Source organism: Leptopilina boulardi, unplaced genomic scaffold (assembly GCF_019393585.1).
Source record: "Leptopilina boulardi isolate dan_hultmark-lab unplaced genomic scaffold, ZJU_Lbou_2.1 LbouV2_273, whole genome shotgun sequence".
NCBI lineage: Eukaryota > Metazoa > Arthropoda > Insecta > Hymenoptera > Figitidae > Leptopilina > Leptopilina boulardi.
This window is the reverse complement of record NW_026137833.1, coordinates 3,811,684-3,835,952: the sequence shown is the minus strand read 5'-3', so window position 1 is coordinate 3,835,952 and position 24,269 is coordinate 3,811,684. Positions and strand designations below refer to the sequence as shown.

Here is a 24,269-nt window from a genome sequence, read left to right as displayed (position 1 = left end):
CGTAAAATACAGAAGGATTAGCGGTCGCTAATATATGTTTACTTGGAGGGAAAAACGCACAGAGCAGCTGAGATATTCGTTTCTCTTCGTCTCATTCTCTCTTTTCTCTTGACAAGCCTCGTTTTGTCTTTCGCATATATATGTATATATATATACACAAAATTACTTTAAACGGAAAGAAAAGTAATAAATTTGTTAACAACGAACCAACCCCGTCGTTATATTATTCACCATTGTCCCATCATATTACACTTTTTTTTATATCTTTTCCAATCCATAAAATTTACGCGAGTTATTCGTCGATCATATATATGATAAGCCATAAATTCGACAAGCAGATATATATACTATATATATATATTTATTTTATTTTTATAACATATATTTATAATCGTGCAAGGGGAGAAATTTTCGTTTCTAGTTTGTTTTTTTCACACTTTTCATGAATCTGCAATATGGGATCCTGTGGATCCTGTGTTTAGAAATTGTTAATAGAAAACTGCGAATTTCTGCTGCAAATATTAAACCTACTTTGAAATTACATAGAACCTACTTTGAAACTACATAGAACCTACTTTGAAACTTTATTGAACCTTGAACCTACTTTAAAACTATATATTGGACCTATACTTTAAAATTATAATGGATAAAATTTCTGTAATTTTACGCTTTTCAATTCGTTTTTGAACCTTTTCATAATATAGAAAAGTCGTTGTATTAGAATAAATTTTGAATTTATATAAAGTTGATTGTGTAGAAACCTAAGCTTTAATTTAAGTTCAAAAAACTTAAAATATCTTAACGGATTCTTGAGATATCATCAAAAATGTACGACTCAATGTTTTATCTAAAAACAATGTAATTACCAGGCAAAATTACCAAATTACATTATGGTTTTTAGATAAATAGATTTTTGGTAATATCTCAACAAGCCGTTATAATATAACGGCTTGTTATACACGTAATGATCATTACATCATTACATTATCATTATCATTAAATTTTTAATATTATTAAAAATTTCTTTTTTTTGACTTTAATTGAAGCTAAAAAATTATTCTACATTGATTAAACAGAATTTTTGCCAAAAGTAAAAAAAAAAATTAGTAATTTTTATGCCTTTGGCAGAAATATATAGATATTCTATTTAGATTTATAGTATATAGTATATATTTTTCCTAGTGCAATTAACAGCAGCAGTTGGAACACTATTTGAAAATTTAAAGAATGAAAAGTGAATGAAAAAAAAAAATTTGGCGATACTGAAAGAGTGCGTGTGTGTGTGTCATTCCAAAAGCAATGTGAAAAACGACGTTAGACCAACGACGACACAAAACACTAAATCAGACGCGAAGTTATGTGTCGACTAATTGTGAACCACTACTAATACGTCCTTCCTATACTTCTATATATGCCGCCCTCGTGGAAACCAAATATAACTAAACGAAACTTATAAGAGACTCTCGACCGATTAACATCTCAGCCACGCGAGATACGCGATGTGTGGTGTCAAGAACTCTTTCTCTTTCTCTTTCTGTTCCTTATTCTCAAAACCTATATTCACATATTCATATATATATATATATATATATATATATATATAAACGTATGTTTGTATGTATATGTACAATATGTGTCGACGAGCTATACATTTAAGAATTCGTTTTTTCTCCCCGTTGAGCTGCCCGCGAGTTGACTCGTGTGGATAAATAACTGCGGGACCGCGACAAAATTAACTGTACAACGATCGTTGGCATCCTCGAAAATAAACGGATTGATTAATGGGCCCTTTGAATTTTGATAGAAAGCACAGCCTGGCATGACATTTGCAGCAAATTTCTTGACCTAGTTGCAAAATTTCAACATCCTCCAATGATATATACTATATATTATGATATACAGAAAGAAAAAGTTTGTTTTTAAATTATTATTGATGATTGCCTTTTTTTATTATTAAACTGACTGCTGTTTAATATAGTAAATTGAGCCTCTGGATTAAAAAAAACTCGATCCGTTATATTAGTAACAAAAGAATGACTTATAGAGGATTTGTCAGATGCCACACAGATGGAGGTTTTTGATCCAAAAGCTTAATTTATCATCATTCAGTATACTATAAGTAATCTTTTATAACATTCATTCAGTATATTTTTTTTTGTAAATCAAGTATATATTTTTCTGTATATCATGTATATTATCATATGCCTATCATTTAATGCTGTTATCCTTTACCTATCATCGAATAGTATTATCATCATCCTTTTATCATCATCATCATCATCTACTACTGCATATATACCATCAAATAGTATTAGCCCTTAAGGATCATCCTTTAGTATATCATTACTTGCTAACTTCCTTTAATATCATCATCGTCATCATAATCATCATCATCATTATTAGTGTTATTATTATCATTATAATTATTATTATTTAATATCATTATCGTTTAGAATTTACCGACTATTAGCATAACGCTATTTAGAAATTAGTATTACTATTCTTATTCCAATAAGAGTGTTCCTTAATCATTTTTAGAACTATATAAAATAAAATTTTAAGGACGTTTCCTGTTTTAAAAATATTTTCTAAGGAGACATTTTTGAAACTTTATTTGAATATAAAACCATTAGAATCATATTTTTCTAACATTAAATTATAATAGGTATACTGTATTTAAATTTAAATCAGCGATAAGTATACTATTATATAAATGTAAAAATACAATTTGATTTTTGATTATCAATTATAAGAAAATTGAATTATGTTTCAGTTTGGACGCAAAGTGACTTTCGTGACGATTCAAATGGAAGCCTAGCCAGGCTTGATTCCACGGGACATGGTGGCCATACTCCCGGTGGTAGCACACCAAGTACACCAGGTGCAACCCCAACGACACCCTCAGGTGGGTTTTCAACAGCTCAATCAAGAAGTCGTACGAACAATTCTCAAAGGCAGGATATTAGAAAAGGTACCTTGATATATACCAACAAAATAGATACACCAAACCCTATATATAAATATATATCTATATGATAACCTATATATATATATAGTACCTACACAGTTTTCTTCAAGGAAATAAAAAAATTTATCTGAAACAGCGAAAGAATTTATTAGAATAACAAAAATTTTAATTGCTTCTTTCACTATTCTAGTGAAAACTTTCGCTGTTCCAGATGAAGTTCTTTTAGGTATAAAATTGATACCGTAAATCGGATCAACTAAAATCTAAAAAATGATCCCAATATTTGGATCAATTTGATATACCTACCATATATCGAATCAAAACATTGCATTCCAAAATGATACCATCAATATTTAAGAGTGAAATGATGTATTCTAATAAGCATCATCATTATGAACAAGAGGTGTCGAAATAGAGAAAAAGTTTTAGTATGCGGTATGTGTTTATTTGCATGCGCGCAATTGCATGCTCGTTGGCACTTAACTCACGTCTAAAGCCTCTCACGCAACAAATATCTCGTATATATATACAAATTGAAATATCCCCGAGAGTCTTATGTTTTCTAGTTTACAACTCAAGTATAGCTCTATTATATAATCCTTCAAACAGAAAATATATTCAACTTTTTTTTTTATACAAAGTTAATTTGTAGCTATCAAATTGATACTGAAATGCTTATTAAATTTTTTAGTTGTAACATTTTGATCCGCTTTATGTTATCTTAAATGTTATCATTTACCCTGAATTTTCAAAGGACCCCGCACGTATAAAAGCATTGAATTTCAGGCCCGGTTAAATTTTCTGAAATTAAAATAGTTTATGTACAACATTTACATCACAACAAGAGTTACAACTATATACAGTTACAACAAACATAAAACATTCGGTGAACAAACAGAATTGTTTGATGAACAAAGAAAATTGTTATGGAACAATTAAAATAACAAAACTAAATTGTTAAATCGGCAATACAATTTGTTGTATTAACAAAGCTTTGATCCGTCTAAAACAATTTGTTCAGTTTTTTCGCCTTCTAAAATAATATCAATAGCAGATTTCCGTAGAGTTTATATCACCAGTTTCATTTACATTAAAATCTGTGGAACATGCAGCTTCTGAATCAAATTCTTTGACCTGAAACCAAAAAATTATTTTGAGTTGAAATTTGTTGTTAAATAATATTTAATAAACATTTTGTATTTGTTAAAGTAAGGTTATGTTCAATAGTAACCGAGTATAACTTACCGATAAACGATGAAATTGTCTCTTCATCCATTCACTATAATTCCAATAGATTTCTCACTGTAATCGGATTCATTCTTTAACAGCACTTTGTCATTTTAAAAAAAAAACTAATAATAAAAGCAAAAGTGGCATATGTGCCAGAAGCAAACGACGCGACGATCTGCACGCCAGTTTGCAAGAATTCAAGATGACCACGTGACATGGAACAATAAACCTTTCAGCTGAATAAATCCGGATTGTTCCATCAGCAATCGACACAAAGTTTGCTTCTGTAACTGTATACGGAATTGCAAACTGAACAAATCTGACAACAAAAAATTCGTATTGTTGTTAAAACAACATACATTTGTATTGACAACAATCCGAATTGTAAAATATGAACATTTCGAATTGTAATATCAACAAATCTACTGACAACAATTCGAAAATTGTTTGTACAACAATCCCATTTTTCTCCGTGAGTGTTTTAGGATTTTTTTGTTGACTTATCAAGCAAATGATTACTAATTGAAAATGTATAAAGTCTATTAATGATGTTTCTGATAATATCAACAACCATAAAACAACCACTAAATAATAAATAACGCTTTTGCTCTTAATGTGACGCCGATATGACTTTCCTAAGTCTCGCGCAAGCATAAAAACATTCTGCACATATTTAGTTGATAGTCCTATAATTGGTAAAACTAATAAAAATCCTGAAACACTTAACATGAATTTTATTTTCAAAAAGTCTCCTTTATTTATTTAGGATTATTTTTTCTGGTATAGTGTTGACTATAATTTAATACATCATAAAAAACTACATATCTGTAGTTACCAATTCTTTTTCTTTATGATTTTATGAAAAAACTCAACATCAACTTTTAACTTAAAAAGTGTCTGGTTTATTGGACATTGGTTCTTTAATGATAGCTGATTTAAATCAGAAATACCAAAAAACACTTTCATCACGTTAAGCTGCTAGTCTTATATACTTGATGAAGCTGCGTATAAAAATCCTAAAATACCCAGATTGCAAAATCGTCTCAATTATTAGATAGTTGTTGCACTCAACAATTGCTTATCTATTAATTTTATGGTTGCAGGAATTTCAAAAAAAATCCTCAAATACTTATAGTATGAACTTCACTCCAATAGCGTTGCATTTAATAATGAATGGTTGTTTTATGATAGTTTTTTTTTAACAAAACAAGACTATAAATACCCCACTGCTATATTTCCATTCTTGCAAGACTTACAAAAAAATCCTTAAAATACTCGGAATTAACTGCAAAAGAGTTACATTTATTATTGATTAGTTGTTTCATGGTTGTTGATATTATCAGAAACATCATAAATATACATTATCAATTAGTAATCCTTTGCTTAAAAAGTCAACAAAAAAAATCCTAAAACACTTATTATCATCTGGAATTGTAAAAGCCTCTTGTTTATTTTGTTACCTCTTGCGTTATGGTAGTTGTTTATAATTGAAAACACCATAAAAACACTTTTTCTCTTATTACCTATACTGGTTTTATGTTTGTTCTAACTGTTGTTGTGAAGTAAATGTTGTCATCTAAGAAAGAAACAGACATTTTAATGTAAATGCTGTGTTCTACCCACTTGGAAAGATTCCCCGGAAAATGCCCCCTGGAGGTTGTATCAGAATTCCGCCGGAACTTCCAACGCAATTCCGTCGGAATTCCATCGGAGTTCCAAAGAATTTCCTATGGGATTCCGACGAAATTCTTACGGAATTCCGATTAATTTTTTTTTAAATTTTTAGAGTCCTAATTCCGTCGGAATTCCGTCAGAATTCTATCGCAAATTCTTTGGACGACGGAATTCTGACGGAATTAGGACTCTAAAAATTTTGAAAAAAATTAATCGGAATTCCGTAAGAATTTCGTCGGAAATTCTTTGGAACTCCGATGGAATTCCGAGCCACTTGGAAAGATTCCCCGGCAAGTGCCTCCTGAAGGTTCTATCAGAATTCCGTCGGAACTTTTAACGTAATTCCGTCGGAATTTCATCAGAGTTCCAAAGAATTTCCGATAGAATTCTGACGGAATTCCGACGGAATTAGGACTCTAATTTGAGTGTGGGATCCTTTTTAGGAGTAAATACAAGCAGTCTGATATTATTAATTAATATTGTAATTTTAGTCTCTATTTTGTCTAATGATAAAAAATTGTTGAATAGAATTTTTAGTGGTTTTTTAGGGTCCTTGATTTAAGAATATTGTTTTTTTTGTTTAAAAGTTTCTACCCTAGGTTTGGGCCCTCTTGAGTAATTTATTATTTTCTGTATAAAGTATATTATACATATATTTTTAAACAATTTACACAGGGCAAAAATCCAAGTTTTTTTTCTGTTATATATAGTATATTAAATGGCTATTATGTACAATATAGAAATTCGGTGTAATGGAAATTCTGTCAAATAATAATTCGAACAAATTAATATTCGGCTAAAAGAAAATTCTATCAAATAAAAATTTTAACAACTATAATTTTAATTCATGCGCCTCATCCTATATAATATAATTATATTGTCAACGATTGTCAGTAATTGATTATTATAATAAAAAAAAAAATCAGTAGAATTGTAACAGATGAGGTAAACAAATCTTGTATAAACAACTTTGGAAACATGTATACTTACAATATATAAATATATATAGAATAACGTGTGTTCCACTCCACTTACTGTGGGTTATTACAATCTCTTAAAGTAAACTTGAAAAATAAGGGAACATGTGTACAATCGCAATCAGAAAAAAAAATTATTTTTTTTTTTTTCACACCGATAGCGGTTCTCTTTGATGGAAGCCAATCATTCATTTTGTCTATATACATTAATGTCAATAGACAACAAAACAGATGATGATAATTTTAGATCTATTACTATAATATAAAATAGAATTTTCACAAAAAAAAAAAATAATAATAATAAATGATCATGATATGATAATTGTAATTACAAAAGAGATTTGAAAAATTCTATAAAAATTAATTAAATGATGAAATTATATAACTTTTTTTCTAAATGATTTCCATTTATATACTACTAATTCTAACCCAATGCAATAAAAATACAAATAATAATAATAATAAAGAAAGAATAAAATTACATAAAAATAATTTATCAAATTACAGAATTGTGTGTGTATCTTTGTTATGTAATGACATAATTACCGTGTGTATGTTTAAGGATTTAGTCAAATCTTTATAAAGCGCACATAAGTGCTACGAAATCTCACACACAGGAATCATTAAGATTATTATAAAGATTGTTAATACACATAACGTTGAATGTAAGATTATGCTATAAAAATTTAGAATAATTTTGCAAAATCAAGAAAAATGAACCTTTAATTATTTATTATTTTTTTTTTCTATAGGTGTCCGTGCACCAATAGAAGTGAAACAAGAACTTGGAACTGGTGTTGGTGTCAATGATACGGAAGATAAGGATGGTAAAAAGAATAAACGACAAAGGCGACAGAGGACGCACTTTACATCACAACAATTACAAGAATTGGAAGGAACATTTGCAAGAAATCGGTATCCGGATATGACGTGCAGGGAAGAAATAGCCATGTGGACAAATCTCAGTGAAGCACGTGTCAGGGTGAGTCAACGAAAAAATAAATAACTTTTTCTTTCATTACTTATTGCCGTATTAGACTCATTTTTTTTTTGCCTTGATTCTTTCACGTCTGGATGCAATTTATCTTTTTGAACAATCCGTATATATATATTTATGTCCTTTTCGCGTATATTCGTTATTATTATCTATTTAAAGATATTTTTCTTTATTAAGATTTTCACATTTACATTTCACAATAAATTGTAATAACAATGTTCTAAATTGGGTTTTAAAATTGTTAATAACTCCTTTGTGCCATAGAGGTTGAAGAATTAAAGTCAGGGAGAAAAAACTCAGTTTAGTTCCCTAAATCATCTAGAATTAGGGCTACAAAATTTGTCCTTTTTCCTTAATTCTCTATTTCAGTTTTTTAATTCTCGTAAATTTTCTGATATTGAAAATTTTTTATTTGAATAATTACTCATTATATCCGGAAACATAAACGGATTCGTAGTTTCCATGATGATTTATTTTTCTATCTTGGCAATTGTTATCACTGTTTTCTGGAGGGTATCAAAATGAAACCAAAAATTGGTTCAATCCATGCAACGTTTTGATGCCCACAATTGATATCAAATTGATACCGCAGTTATGTGGATCATTTTGAAAAATGATGTATAAAACGGTCTCATTTTTTAATACTCACAAAAGGTATCAATGTATGTTTAACATGGCCGACGGCTACTTATTCGTAATTTGATGAATTATTTAGACGATAACAGTGCATTTTTGGCTTTTCACATACAATGTTTATTGAAAATCACGTAGGAAATAAAAACAAAATAATTTGTATAAAATAATTTAAAAGCGTAAATAAAACATTATAGTTAAAGCACGATTCACTATCACAGTACATTCATGACTGTCACAAAATATGCTTAAAGGCAAGTTCATTTTTATGGTAATATCGAATAATAATGTTTTTAAAACTAAAATACATTTTTCTCATACAGGTTATTATTAAAATTACTGTCAAGAAAGAAATAGAACAATTTTTGATCTATTAAACTTAAAACTCTTGCAAGCAGTAAAGATTTAGCATTGGTGACGTCATACGTTTAAAAATGCTCTTAGGTTCGTATTGAAGACGCACCATTAAGGCCTAAACACAACTGAGTCGGGTACGCAAGTCGGATACGGGATATGTAAGTTCCCGCAACCGACTTGCGTATCCGATTCAATTAGGCTCTGTCACTTGTGACGTCAGAGTCGATTCTAGGTGTGACGTCAGAGGCCTGGAGGGACAACAAACAGACGACACAATATTATTCTTATGGGGAAGAAAATTTGTTTCCACTTTCATCAATTATTTTATTTATACTTTAAACATGGAAAACGCTTGTTGACATATAATAAAATTAAAATGTGTGTTGATAATTAATTTTGTTATATATTTGATTCAATTGCATTTATAGATTCTCTGAATTCGTGATAAAATAAAAAATTTTGAGGTTAGGGGTGTTTGTTTACTAACTTGAAATATTTTACTGTTGCTGTAATTCCCACTTAAAATATATATTTTATTTCCTACGTGATTTTCAATAAACATATATTGTATGTAAAAAGCCAAAAGTGCACTGTTATCGTCTAAATAATTCATCAAATTACGAGTAAGTACCCGTCGGCCATGTTAAACATACATTGATACCTTTTGTGAGTATCAAAAAATGAGACCGTTTTATACATCATTTTTCAAAATGATCCACAAACAGTGATTTTTATTAAAAATAATTTAAAAGAATACAATTTCAAGTGTTATCCATGTCGTTTCTTTTGTATAACTGTTATTTTCTTTATGTGTAAGTCGAACACTCAAAATGTTCTCGAATAAACTTTGATTTGCTTCGAGTATATATAGCTAACGGAAGCATATCAGTATATATAAAGTCTTTATATTGATTTTAAATTCCAAACGACGATATACAATGCTCACATTCAAGTGTATTAGTTACTAGAACAACACTTTCAAGTTCTTCCTCAACTCCCCAAGTATTTTTCTTCTTGAAACCTAACATGAATTTAATGGCTTAATAAAACTCGCACAGTCAATGGCCTTCATCAAAAATTAAAATTAGGGACAAAATGATTGTATATTATTAGAATCATTATAATGTACTCTTATCATTTTGATGATGATGATTCAATCACAGAAAATCATCAAAGACGCAATTGTTATATATTGACTTTCCTTATATTTTTACAAGAACAAGACATATTTGTATTTCTATATCCTGAATAATTTGATTTGAGTGGGGAAATTTTAGGGATCATTAACACCATTAGCCTAAAGTTTTAATACCTTTTATAGTTATATAATTGAGTTAATTAGATTTACCATATATTTTTATTACAAAGAGAATAAAATTTTGGTTAGGTTTTTTTGTTTGGTTAACTAGGGTTAATCTAACCAGAATCATAAGGTTAAAATGCCCTAACCAGAACTCTAGTTATTGGAATAGAATGATAATCTTAGTAATGATAGAACGGTGCCAAAATTTGGTTTAATATATAAGAAAACACAAAACCTTTTTCTTTGGTTAGTTGCGCGGAAATATAAATCTCACTTTTTTGGTGATCTTTTTGACTCCTTAACTTGATGTGAATATTTCGAGAACTGTCCATAGCAAACTGCCGCCGTCGCTATATGTATATGTAATGGAATCGCGTATAAAGAAAGTCTCTCTCTTTCTCTCTCGCGAGCGAACACACACATATATATTTGTGTGAGCTTGGGTAGTCCGCAAGGGAGGCTTTGCGACGGTAAGCCCTGTGGATTTATTTGAACCACACATATAGTACCACGTTGTTTCCGCCATGGCACTATACGCCATGTACCAAAATGCTGCAGATCCTGCTCCTGCTGCTGGTGGTGTTACTCGTATTCGCAAACTCTACACTGACAGTAGAACGTTCCTCATTCGCAAAACTCTCTATACAAAAATTCCTTTTTTTATGTACTAGGTATAGCCAAAAATCCGTTTCAATTTAAAACCTCGTCATAGCTTACAGAACTATTAGGTTTGTCGCCATAGACTTGGATTACCTCACAATTTTGTTTTCTAAATCAAAAAAAAAGATAATTCCATTCCCAATACCAAGAATGACCATTGAGGCTTATAGATTGAACACCCAGACCGAAATTAGCCTTAATCATCAAACACACTGGTTTAAAATTGGATATATGATCCCAATTGGCATTCGGAGACATCAATCTTGAACCTTCAGGCTAGCACCAAACCCGAGTTGAACCCTATATGTACGTTTCAATCATGTTTTTTCATTTATAAAATAATATAAAAAAGTGTTCTTAAATTACTGTTTAGTTTCCAGTAATTTAAATTCTGAAACAGTAATAACTTTTAGGGGATGAAAATGGAATATTATATATTCTAAATGACAATACATATATTATGAAAATACAGGGATGACATTGTGGAATCTGACTATAATACGAGAATGGACAAAAGTCAACGAATCACATATAATGTCATAGGGGAGAAATCCTCTGGTGTTGCAGTATAGTTATCTGCAAAGAGGCAGGCGTATGTTTCGGTTCGTGGTATAGCAGAGCGCGGGCTGTCCGAGATAATCCGCCGGTGATTAAGACCATAAATCCATCGACGGATTAGTTTGGTTGCACCACATACACACACAGCACTATTCTCTAGTTTACATTATTATTATTATACCTGTTAAATACCTTCCTAAAAATCTTTATTTCACTTTTCCGCTAAAATCATCCAATTCCAAAAAACCATTCCATCTTACAGGGAATGGTTATTTAGAAACCAAATAGAAATTGACGAGAAAAATAAGGTATAGTAATAAGGAAACTAAAATCCTAATATTGTAAAGAATAATTAAACATTGTGAATTGTTGCATTTAGTGTTAATACCTATAGGAGTATTAGTGGTGCTAGCAACTATCGAGCGACGTTGGAAGGGTTTGAAAATTGGAGGTTTGGGGTGGAATATATCTATATAGGTATGAACCGGTATGAGAGTTGAGGATTACTGGTGTCATCCGTATTCGCCGGGTTAGCGGCTGTCAACGGGCAATGCCATCGGTATATATCAATTATTACTGGTTGCAATGCTTGCTGCTGCTGCTGCTGCACAGAGTAGAGTATACCGTCGCAACGCGTATATTATATATCTCTCTGCGTATATCCATGGTCGCCGATTTGCATTTGCCGATGCTCCACTAACTCTACGTCACACCGTTAGCGGCTTAGTTCGCTTAGTGCGCACTACAGTCGGTTCGTACGTTCTCATCCATCCTATATCATGGCTTAAACTTAGAATTTCAAAACCATTCTTTACACATAAATCTGCAATTCAAACTCTGGTTATCCTTTCCCGTTTGGAATATTATGACATTCCTTCCATGTTAGGTACTTGAGAGAATAGCATTATATACACATCGGAGGAGTATACTCATAGGGGGAATATATAATGCATAATTTTAATGGTGTGAGCTTTATGTCCAACATTGCGAGGATGTACTTTCGTATTGCATTTTAGAAGAATCAGTTTGGTTTAAAATTCAAAATTTTGGAATTTATTGTAAAGATTCGAATAAAATTTACTGAGTGGTTTGCAGATTGTACCTTTGGTAATTTGTTTCTGATACAATTTTCATAGTTCACGTTTATTTACTTATAGTGTTTATATGTTCGGATTTATTTTCTATACAGATTTTACTAGGTTTTATTACTTTTAACTATGCTGCATCAATATAAATGTGTATAAATTTTAACGATTGCATCTAAACTGATGATTTTGGCTGAAATTACTTCCATTCGTAATGGTTACATCAGAAATGATAAAAACCGATTCTCATTGGATATCCAAAATAGAAATAAATTTTGAGTACATCTAAAATTACTTCCATTCGTAATGGTTATGTCAGGAATGATAAACACCGATTTTCATTAGACCCTAAGTATATAGAAATAAATTGTGATTACATCTAAAATGATATGCATCTGTACTCATTCGGATGTTTATAATTTCAGATGTAATCAGAATTTATTTCTAGTTTGGGTCTAACAAGTATTGGTGTTCATCATTTCTGATGTAATCAGTACGGATGGACATAATTTTTCTAATCAGAATTTATTTCCACTTTGGGTCTAACGAAAGATGTCACAATACAGATCTCATACAAAATCAGTAAAACAGTATAGATCTGATCATCCGTAGGAATATCCGCATATTCCTAAAAACAATTCCAATCAAAACATGAAATATTTTTCAACTAACATCCAAAGGAAGTTGTTGAATTTTTTTATATATCTATATTGCACTATTTATAAATTACGAAGAAAACGACTCGAGAGCGGCGGGCGGAGAGGCGGCATTAAAAATCACGTGTTTCGCTTGAGCTCATAATCTCGTATAATCTTTTGCAAAGTTGTTAATACTCGCGGCTTACGGGTGTTAATTTAATATCCATACAGGTGCGCCAACATTGAATATCCGAATCCCAGTGGTACCGGTGCTATACTGCTCTAGTATGGGCTGCCAGCATCGCTATACCATATACACCCACACACACACACACACATCGATAAAAAAAAATCCATAAAACTGCTCGACTATCGCCCTTCCGGCAAACCTCGCTCTTCTTTCGCAATTCTGCAGCATCTCCCTCTCTTTCTCTCTCTCGATGTACATATGTGTGAGCACCGTTTTGTATCGTTTCGCAATTTCACGTCGTATCCTAAACTGCGAGCTCTAATATACATTTTGTTCCTCGTTTACACCCGCGCGATATCCGTTTATGCCAAATCAGGTGATTGCTACGTCATTATCAATTATATACGATTTTCATCGAAATAACGCATATAAATAATTATATAGGAATAATCATTTGTAAATTATAAAATCAAATAATTCTAATGATGATAGTATATATATAATTAAGAATCGGAATTTTTTTTTTTTGAAGTATTTCGTTATTTGTAGAATGCGATCTAATCCTTAGAGATTTAGTTGGGATTTATTGTCGCGCGCATATCTATATAGAACTTGAGAGTTTATATTTCCAATAAATCCTCCAATTTATAATCATAACATGTTGACTAATTTGACTCGTATTCTTAGTAGTATATATATATATGTGACATAACTTTTGATTTATAGCGGTGATGATTTTAAATTCTGCGAAAATATTTTGAAAATTGATGGAAAATGAAGGGGACTATTTTGATATAGGGAAAATGACAATTTTCTGGTAGTTTATATATTTGGAATTTGTATATACGCGCGTAGGCTACGGATATATCGTTTCTTTTCATATAGATTTAGTGCAGATTTTAATATAATTTTCATTGAGGATCATGATTTTGAAAAGTATATAAATAATACAAAATATATTGACAATTTCAAGAAAATAGATGATTTTTTAAAATAAAATACAGCATTTCGGTATTTCCTATAATAATAATTATTGAAATTTAAATGTCCTAAAAAAATCTTCATTCGGTAACGCGGCATCAGATATTAAATTATTACTTAAAAATTCGTTTCCAAGCCAATCAGTTTTATCCACATATAAATTTCTATACGTATATAGATCAACAAAAAATTGTCTCTGGATCATTCCAAATTAATTAGCTTCTTTTCAAAGCTTAATTTTAATCGTTTTGAATTCCAAAATTTCATTCCGAATTAATAAGAATCAATCCGAAGCTAAATTTTAATCAATTTCAATTATAAAATACCAAAGCCTAAATTTAATCCTTTTCAATCCTGAAATTTTATTCCAAAAGAATCCGAAGCTAAATATTAATTATTATTTACAATTATATAATTTGATTCCGAATAAATTCGTTTTGTTTTAAAGTTTAATTTAAAATTTTTAAATTCTGAAATTTCATTACGAATTAATATGAATCTATCCGAATCGAAATTTTTAAGTATAATTCTTTCCGGATCATTCCAAATCAATTCAAATTAATCCGTTTCATTTCAAAGCTTAATTTTAATCAATTTGTATCCTAAAATTTTATTCCAAATTAATCCGAAGTTAAATTTTAAATTATTTTCAATTATAAAATTTTATTTCAAATAATTTTGAATCAATCCAATTCACTCCAAAGTTTAATTTTACATATTTTTTTGAAACCTGAAATCGTGATTAGAATAATATAAAAATTAGATTAATATCGAGATTATAGATGATTTCTTTTTTTTTTTATAAAATATATATATATATACACTATAACCCTTGGCGTGAAAGTTATTTGCATTCAAAGTGATGAATCGTCTTGAGATCCACTTCAAAAGATCTTTTCTCTATTTTTCGTATGTATCATATGCACCCGAGACTCGCTAATGCGAACCGATTCACGCTCGCAGAAGCGTTTACTGGACCTGGCAGTTCTTGCTGATCCATCTAGACGTTGTATAGTGAGATTTATGGAGATTCCGTCGCTGCCGCTGGATATATAGAAAAGATAAAGAAAGAAAAGAAAGGAGAGGAAAAAAATGAAAAAACAGAGAGAAAGAGAGAGAGGACAAGAAAGGAAAGAAATAAGATGGAAAATGGCAAGAAAAGAAAGCGATGAGTATGGCAAAAGTATGTGCGAGTATTTTTCTTTCTCTCTCTCTCTCTCTCTCTCTGTTTCTCTCAACGGAGGTGGATCGGGGCGAAGGAACTAGAGAATAAGAACAAGGGGAAGTCCCCACATTTATCCTGGGCGGCCATCATGGCTCCTTACCATCAACGCGCGCGCATCTCTTTCGCTAAACACATATTTATTTACAAATAATAGTCATAAATTTTTACCACTTTCTCAATTTTCATTTAATTAATAATTGAGTCGTCGGAAAGTAAAACCACACATAAAATTCTGGCTCCCATTTAATTAACATGGCCGTCAGAATTTTATGTGTGATTTTACTTTCCGGCGACTCAATTAGAAAGAAATATTTGGATTTTTGTTTTATTATCCACTAACACAAACGAATATATTAATTAATTATTAACTTAACAGTTGATAAATATCATTTCGATATGACCTAACCTCGAAAAAACAAAACTCATTCAAAATTGACACAAACAGAACTTTAATTATTTCAATTAACTTTTTTTTCAATTAACTTATGTGACACTCCACGAGAACAGGGACCTTGTGGTAAAGAAATTTTAGGTTATGTTTAGTGATGATTTTTTATCTTTGTAAAAAGTTTCTAACTGTAAAAAATTCCAGAGTAATTTTACTACGTCGGACATTGGAAAAAAGTGACCGCACTCTTCTCACGTTGTTAAAAAAACTTTACTTGTAAATTTACAAACTGGAAAATTAGTAGGTAACATAACTTAAAAGTTGTTTTTTAATTTATAAATTTTTCACTGTTTCTATCTCTTTCAGTTAAATAAGTGTACTTTTCTCATGTTAAATGCCATTTTACAAAACATAAATAAAACTCTAACACTAAATTGCTAGTAATTAGGTATTAATTAATTTAATTAATTAATTTTTTTATATTACTAGAAATTTAGTGTTAGAGTTTTATTTATGTATTGTAAAATCGTATTTAACATAAGAAAACTATACACTTATTTAATTGAAAGAGATATAGAAACAGTGAAAAATTTATAAAATAAAAAACAATTTTTAGGTTATGTTGCCTTCTAATTTTCCACTGAAATTATTTTTTTAACGACGTGGGAAGTGTGGTCATTTTTTTCCAGCATCTGACATAAAATTACTATGTAACTTTTTACAGTACATATATATAAAAGTTTCAAAAAATTTTCTTTGAATGGAAGAATTTTGTGCATTAAAGGTGCTTATATACCTCAAATTTCGATCAGATGAACATTATTTCTGGACCGTGAAAATGCGTGAAAAGTCATTTTCACGGCGGGTATTTTTGAATTGTTTTATACAAAAAATGTTTTTTTAAGAAATATAATATTAAATAATTGTTTTAATATGTAAGAACACTTTAAAATAGTGATAAAGAGATGATTTGATTAAAAAATTTAGCAAATTTTTCTTTAAAACGTTTTCTGCTACAAGAAAGTGTAAAATGACGATGTTTGTGAAATGGTTTGTACAGTGTACATGTGTACATGTTTCTTTCAGTTATTCGAAACAATTAGTTGAATTTAAATTTATTTGATAAACATTTCAACTTACCGATTTATTTTCAGCACTCATTATTTATTACAAGTTAAAAAGAACCGACATAACATAAACAAAACTCTGAGAGACACTAACAAGGAAGAAGCACTGTACAAACCATTTCACAAACATCGTCATTTTACACTTTCTTGTAGCAGAAAACGTTTTAAAGCAAAATTTGCTAAATTTTTTAATCAAATCATCTCTCTATCACTATTTTAAAGTGTTCTTACATATTAAAACAATTATTTAATATTATATTTCTTAAGAAAACATTTTTTGTATAAAACAATTCAAAAATACCCGCCGTGAAAATGACTTTTCACGCATTTTCACGGTCCAGAAATAATGTTCATCTGATCGAAATTTGAGGTATATAAGCACCTTAAGTCAAAGAAATTTTAACATTGATATTATAGAGGGTCAAAGAAACATTTATTTGAATTAAATAAAAAAATTTCTTTAAATCTAAGAATCTTTTTTTTTAATCAAAGTTAATTTGTTTGAAACAAATAAATTATCTTTGTATCAAAGAAAAATTTGTCAAAGAAATTTTTTTCTTATATAAATTTTTTGGTTATTTTTATAAAAAATTTGTTTAATTAATATAAATATTTATTTTTTCTAAATAAATGTTTAGTTATATTTATTTTAATAAATTTTTCGAATGAAAAAAGAATTTAATTGAACCAAATAAACTTTTGTTTAATTCAATCAAAAGTTCTAAATAAACAAAAAAAAAAATGACTTATTTGCATTTATGTAATTTTCCAAACTTGTTTGTGTGTGTATAAATATACATTGAAATTACACATATTGAAAAAAAAGTTCTTAAACAAAATCATTGTGAAAAGATAAAAAAATATTGCAATGTTATCATTGCATTTATGTCCAATAAATTTTAAGACAATAGGAGTGTAAAAAAATTCTCTTATCTTCTTTCATGTCATTTTTCATTATACTTTTGGAGTCTTTTATCAAGCTGACAAAAATTTTTTTATTTTCTTGCAGTTTGTCGCATTTTAACGTATGATTCATAAAAATGAGGAAATTGATTTTACATTGATAAATTATAAATATATATATATAATTTATTGTATATACGTCAATCTATCAAAGTCTACTTTTATATTTATATATATATATCGTACATCTGCACTTGAATTTTGTGCATTAAAAATAAGCGCACACTGATTGTATCGCGTACATGTAAATATATATAATGATTTTGATGTTTAATAATAATCCTTCATTAATTGATATGACTATTCAATCAAGAAAATCCAAGGGATTTAAAATTGTGTTTTGATAGATAAACTTTTTGTCAGCTTATTTTCATAACGGAAATAAACGCAGTAAATAATAATAATACCACAACCGTAAATAAAATTTTATATTATTTTTGTTTTTATTTATTTATTTATTTTTTTTTGGAAAATAAATTAATATTTTTTGGATTAAATTTTTAAAGGGGTTTTTTTTTTCTTTTATTTTTAAATTGACTTGAGTAACAAAATTTTTATTATTTGAAAATAAAAAACACAAATAAACGCGATTGGGTATACACAAAAGAATTTGATAGCAATTCCAATACTATAATTTTGAAGGTGAATTTTTATATAGAACATCCCTGAGAGACCGTAGTGGCTTTCGTGTAACAATAAAATGGAAAAAGAAGGAAATTAATAAAATTTCATTTGAGTATTATGGTTTTTGCCTTAATATTGTTTCGTGAAGAATAATATAATAAAACAAAAAGTTATTCAACGGATGATGTTAAAAATAAGAAATTGATGAATTTTTGTTTAATTAAAATACAAGTTTCATTAAAAAAACACACCTATTTATACAATCTTATCTAAATTTCCTCATTTACTTTATATTTACAAAAAAATCATATGTTTAATGAGACAAAAACCGAAAATGAAAAAAAAATTTCCATTGTTTGCATATAATAATTACAAAATAATTTCATTGTTAATTGAATATCAATTGAATAATTAATTGAATATAAATAAAATAATTATAATTTAAGCAAACAAAAATTTTATCAATTTTTTATTTGAGAAAATAAATTAATTTAAATAATATAATACATAATGAAATACGAGGAAAATCTTTATATAGTCACACAATTTCAAGGAAATTATTTGTTAAAACCGCATTTATGATGTGCATATAAATATATATACATCAAAGGGGGGAATTTCATCCGCATTCTTTTCCGGATATTCGATCATATATTATAAAGATCGATTGGAAAAAAAAAGTTGAGATATGAGAATTTCATTCGAACATCAAAAATTCTGTCAGGAAAACAACTTGCGCGGTCGTCAGATTAAACTGGTTGATCAAGATTATATTTTTTTATCTATTATCGCTAACAGTGCGCTATTTACGTACAAGCTGTTAACATGAAAGGACACCGATATACATATATATATATATATATATGTGTGTATATCGAACCATCTTGCTTTTGATGCATGACGAACAAAGAATATATATCTTTGGGATTTTTCTTTTCATATGCACGAGAAAACGCAGGTACAATGTACACATATACACACTATATATGCTGCTGACATATTTTTTGTCTCTAATACAGATATCGAAAATTTCAACTCAATGCATTTAATTTAATTCATTCTGCATATAAATAATTAGAAAAAAAAATATATATATATATAAATATATAATTTTATCTCTTTTTAACATCTGATTAAGATTTTTAGGCGTTACATACCGAAAAAATTAGTAAATAAAGAGCCCTCAGGAACAATTTTCTATCGAATTTGATGGAGTAAAAAAGTCCTCCATTCTGGATCAGCCATTTTAAATTTTGAAAATCTGACTTTTAATTCGTAATCAGTGACCTCGAAAACCCCTGAGGAACAAATTTCAAGCAAATTGGATCAATTTTTGAAAATCACGCAGCCATATTAGATCCGCCAATTGGAATTTTTAAAAACGGACCTTAGATTCGTAATCAGCGACCTAAAAAACCCCCATGTAACAAATTTCAAGCAATTTAATGAAAATTTTTGTAAATATTATCCGACATGTTGGATCCGCCATTTTGAATTTTTAAAAATTGACTTTAGATTCGTAATCAGCGACGTCGAAAACCCCTGGATACCAGAATTTTTGAAATTCCGTCAATTTTTAAAAACTTTGTCCGCCATATTGGATCCGCCATTTTGAATTTTTTAAAAATAACATCGGATTCGTAATCAGCAACCCCGAAAACCCCCGAGTAACGAGTTTTCAAGAAAATCCGGTCAATTTTTGAAAATTAGGCGGCCATGTTGGATCCGCCATTTTGAATTTTTAAAAACTGCTTTTAAATTCCTAATCAGCGACCCCGAAAACCTCCGAGTAACGAGTTTTCAAGAAAATTCGGTCAATTTTTGAAAATTAGGCGGCCATGTTGGATCCGCCATTTTGAATTTTTAAAAACTGCCTTTAGATTCGTAATCAGCGACCTCGAAAACCCCTGGATACCAGGTTTCATAAAAAATCTCTCAATTAAAAAAATAATTCCGCCATATTGTATCCAACATTTTGAATTTTGAAAAAATAATGTCAAAGTGGTAATCAGCGACTCCTAAAACCTCTGATTAACGAGTTATTAAGCAAGTTCGATTAATTGTTTAAAATTAGGCGGCCATATTGGATCCGTTATTTTGAACTTTTAAAAACTGACATTGAATTCGTAATCAGCAACTCCAAAAATTCCCGTGTAGACGGTTTTATAAGCTTTGCTCGATTTTTAAACTTTCGACCGCCATATTGAATCCGGCATTTTGAATTTTGAAAAACTGACATTGTATTCGCAATCAGTGACCCCAAAAAACCCCCTCAGTAAATAATTCTATTAACCTTGATCAATTTTCGAATTTTTGACCACCATATTGGATCTGCCATTTTGAATTTTGAAAATCTGACTTCAGATGGGTTGTCAATATTTCTAAAAATCTCCAAGTAACAAAAATTTCAAGAGAATCGGACCAAATTTCTTAAAAAAGAATTATATTATTTAAGATTTTGAAAATTTAACTTCGAATTCGTAATCGCAACTATAGCTCTCAACTCTTTCAATTTGTCCTCATATTTAACTGCGGCATTTGTAAGATGTCATTCTTGAATTTTGGAAATATCATTCATTTCAAAAGGAACAAAAATCTTACGAACAACAAATTTCCGAAAGTTAATAAGGTTTTAGACGACTTTAGGATAAATGAACAACATCCCTATATATAGAAAAATAATCTGTTGTGTATGATTTTGATTGTTCTGAGGATGATATTTTAATGTCTATCAGTTATTATTTTCCTAAAGAAAAGGAATTGGAAAAACTCTTTTTCGTGCTGCTCTTTTTAAGCATTACATTTATCTTAATTTATTTAATCAAAAATTATTCCAAGAATCATTTCAGGCGCGTGAATTATACAATATATATTTCAATTTAAAAATTTCTACGCAAATAATAAACAAAATCTCAACGAAATATGCGTATAATATATACCTTTTTTTTGAAAATGAAACAACAGTTTGTTATCAGTTTAACTTGAAAATCCGGTAAAATGAGTCAGAAATAAGAATGCGGATGATGGTGATGTTCTGGAAAAGGTGAAAGAGGTGGTTAGAAAAGTTATGGATACTGCCACACACCGGCACCACTCCAGGATTTTGTGGCATCAAATCCAGGGATATCCGGCGGGCTCCTTCACGGAATTTATTTTTAATGAAGTGGTGCCACGAGTTGCTGTTTCTAACACATACACACACAAACCTCTATATACACAATTCAGTTTGCTTTTTTTGTTATGGGAGAAAAAGGGCTTCAACCACAAAATACTCTTTCACCCAAAAAAAAAAAAAAAAAAATTTCGATGAAATAAGAAGAGAATTGAGAGGAATGAGGAGAAATATAGAAAGAAAATGGGATTTTGTCAGCTAAAAGAAGAAGGAGAGGAAGAGAGAAAGGTTAGGAAAAAAAGAGTAAAAGAAGATTTGAGAACGCGTAGGTTTTCTAGCGCGCGCGTAGGTGTATATGTGCGCGCACACACGTCGAACACAGTTTGCGAGGGATGGTGGATAATATAATGATGGCGTCGCCTGAAAAGGAGGGGCGGGGCTACGAGGGGATCAATATTATCCTCCTCTCTACCTCGTTTCCTTCCCCTCTCGAACCCTCTGCGGATCCCTCTCTTGTATATATATATATATATATATATATATGCTATCACAACCAACCCTCTCATATTCTCCGCGTCTCCTTTTCCTTTTCCCCATCCTTCTTCTCCTCCACCTTTTCCTCTTCTCAACATTCAAACGGAGGCTCAATTCACATTCTGAATTCCGAACCGCGGAAAAACTTGTTCAACTCACACCATACATATATATAGCTTTGATTTCAAACTATATATATCTATACATATATAGCTTATACGATTCACTCTCTATATCCATATAGAGAGAACCCTATAGGAATACGTGCGAAAAAGTTCTTTCACAGAATAAAGAAAATGGAAAGATTATTCCATGCGTGTGGAAAATTTAACTATATAGATAGAGATAGAGGGAGCTAAAAGTTATATCTTCCCAGGTGTTTGTAGACTTTTTCATTTTATTCGAAATCGGTAATTAATTCATGAATATACAGTAAAGATGTTTAAAAACATTGAAATCTAATTGTTATATTTATAGTGATAGACGTATATATTTCTTATCAGAACATTTTTGACTTATAGAAAAGATTCCTGGAGAATTTGTCCGAATTGCGACAATATAATTTCCGTCGGAATATAATTTGTTTCCAAAAAAAAAAGCAAGGGAAATTATAGGAATTCTGTTAGAAACGGCTCCTTGGAGATTTCATCAGAATTTTAGCCGAAATTGGAAGATTTCTCCGCATTCTGGAGATTATTTTAGAATTTCATTTACGGTGGAAATTCAACGAAAATTATTAAGGGAATTAAGCGGAAAAGATTCCCTGATGGAAATTCCGGCGGAATTCTGATAATTATTCCTAGGGGAAAAATTTGGTACTTCTGCCGCAATATGCAGATTGCTTTTCCCTCCGTTCTAAAACGGAATTTAATTGTATTTTATTTAAACTTTCCTGGTTCATTTTAATGATTAACAATATAAAATTGAATCCGTGGAACTTGCGCTGCTTTGTTTTAACAAAATTATAACATACTGTGATATTATTTGGGATCCCAAAGTAAATTATCTTATTTAGGATATATTCACAAATGTCCATAAGAAATTTTTGCAAATTTTAATATATTGGGGAACCCATTCGTTTTTAGCTCCGGGTGCTAATTATACAATATGCTCTACAATCAGGTTCAGGTGCTTTTAGTTCCACTTAGAGTTATGGGTACCGTTTTTACATATATATTTTATACAACCTTGAACTTGTTACATACGCAAAAATAATTTATTTTTAATATATTTGTACCAGCAATTTTAATTTAAAATTTTACTCAAATTATCATCTGGATTAATTGAAGTTGATTTAATTGGTTTATTTTTGCGTTCGGGAGGTACAATTTTATTTTTGTTTTAAATTTTAATCTGAATTAAAATGAAAAAATGATCCTAATTTCAGGATAGATTCTAAAAAATAATCCCAATATTTGCATCAATGTGATACTTTATATCGAATCAAAACATTGCATAAGTTGATCCGATTTATGTAAATATCCGATTTACGGTATCAATTTGATACCAATAATAAATCTGTGATTGTAAACTATACTTATCGCCATTGTATAATTAATCCTTTATTTTGGAATCCTGTAATTGGTCTCTGACTGTTGGATTTATTGACAAATAAAATGAAATCATCAGTATCGAATATCGACATATTGGGAGCTTTCTATATCGACATGAAATTGATACTGAACTTCAGATATACTGGTGTACCAACATGAAATCGACATCGAATTGGTACTGGATTATTGTTGCATGTCCAGTATCTGATTTCTAACATTAAACTAACATTAGATCGGTACTGGTCAACCAGTATTCTTTTTTTTGGGGTATTAGACTATATAATTTTGGATCTGTACTGAAATTCAGTACTGGTTTACCGACCTGAAATCGGATTGGTATACCGAATTATTGGATATTCATTATGGAATTTTCAGAATTTTTAATTAAAGTAAAGAATTTACTTAAAATGTGTTGCAACTGCCAGGTTCAGTTAGAGATTCTAAATTATTCGCGGGTTGCTAGAACTCCACTTTCGATAAAACCAATATAGT

General features: G+C 29.7%; 1 protein-coding gene across 2 annotated transcripts in view; it reads left to right on the top strand.

Moving 5' to 3' along the window:
- The window catches only part of LOC127281536 (pituitary homeobox x), a 51,249-nt gene that overhangs the window by 22,096 nt on the left and 4,884 nt on the right, over positions 1–24,269 (top strand). Inside the window, exons 2-3 of one of the 2 annotated variants that reach the window (XM_051305261.1) lie at positions 2,774–2,905; positions 7,602–7,831. In XM_051305261.1, the coding sequence (XP_051161218.1) occupies positions 2,774–2,905; positions 7,602–7,831 (362 nt within the window). Of the gene's footprint in view, positions 1–2,773; positions 2,972–7,601; positions 7,832–24,269 lie in introns of both variants that reach the window. The other variant, XM_051305259.1, reaches the window with a different exon arrangement.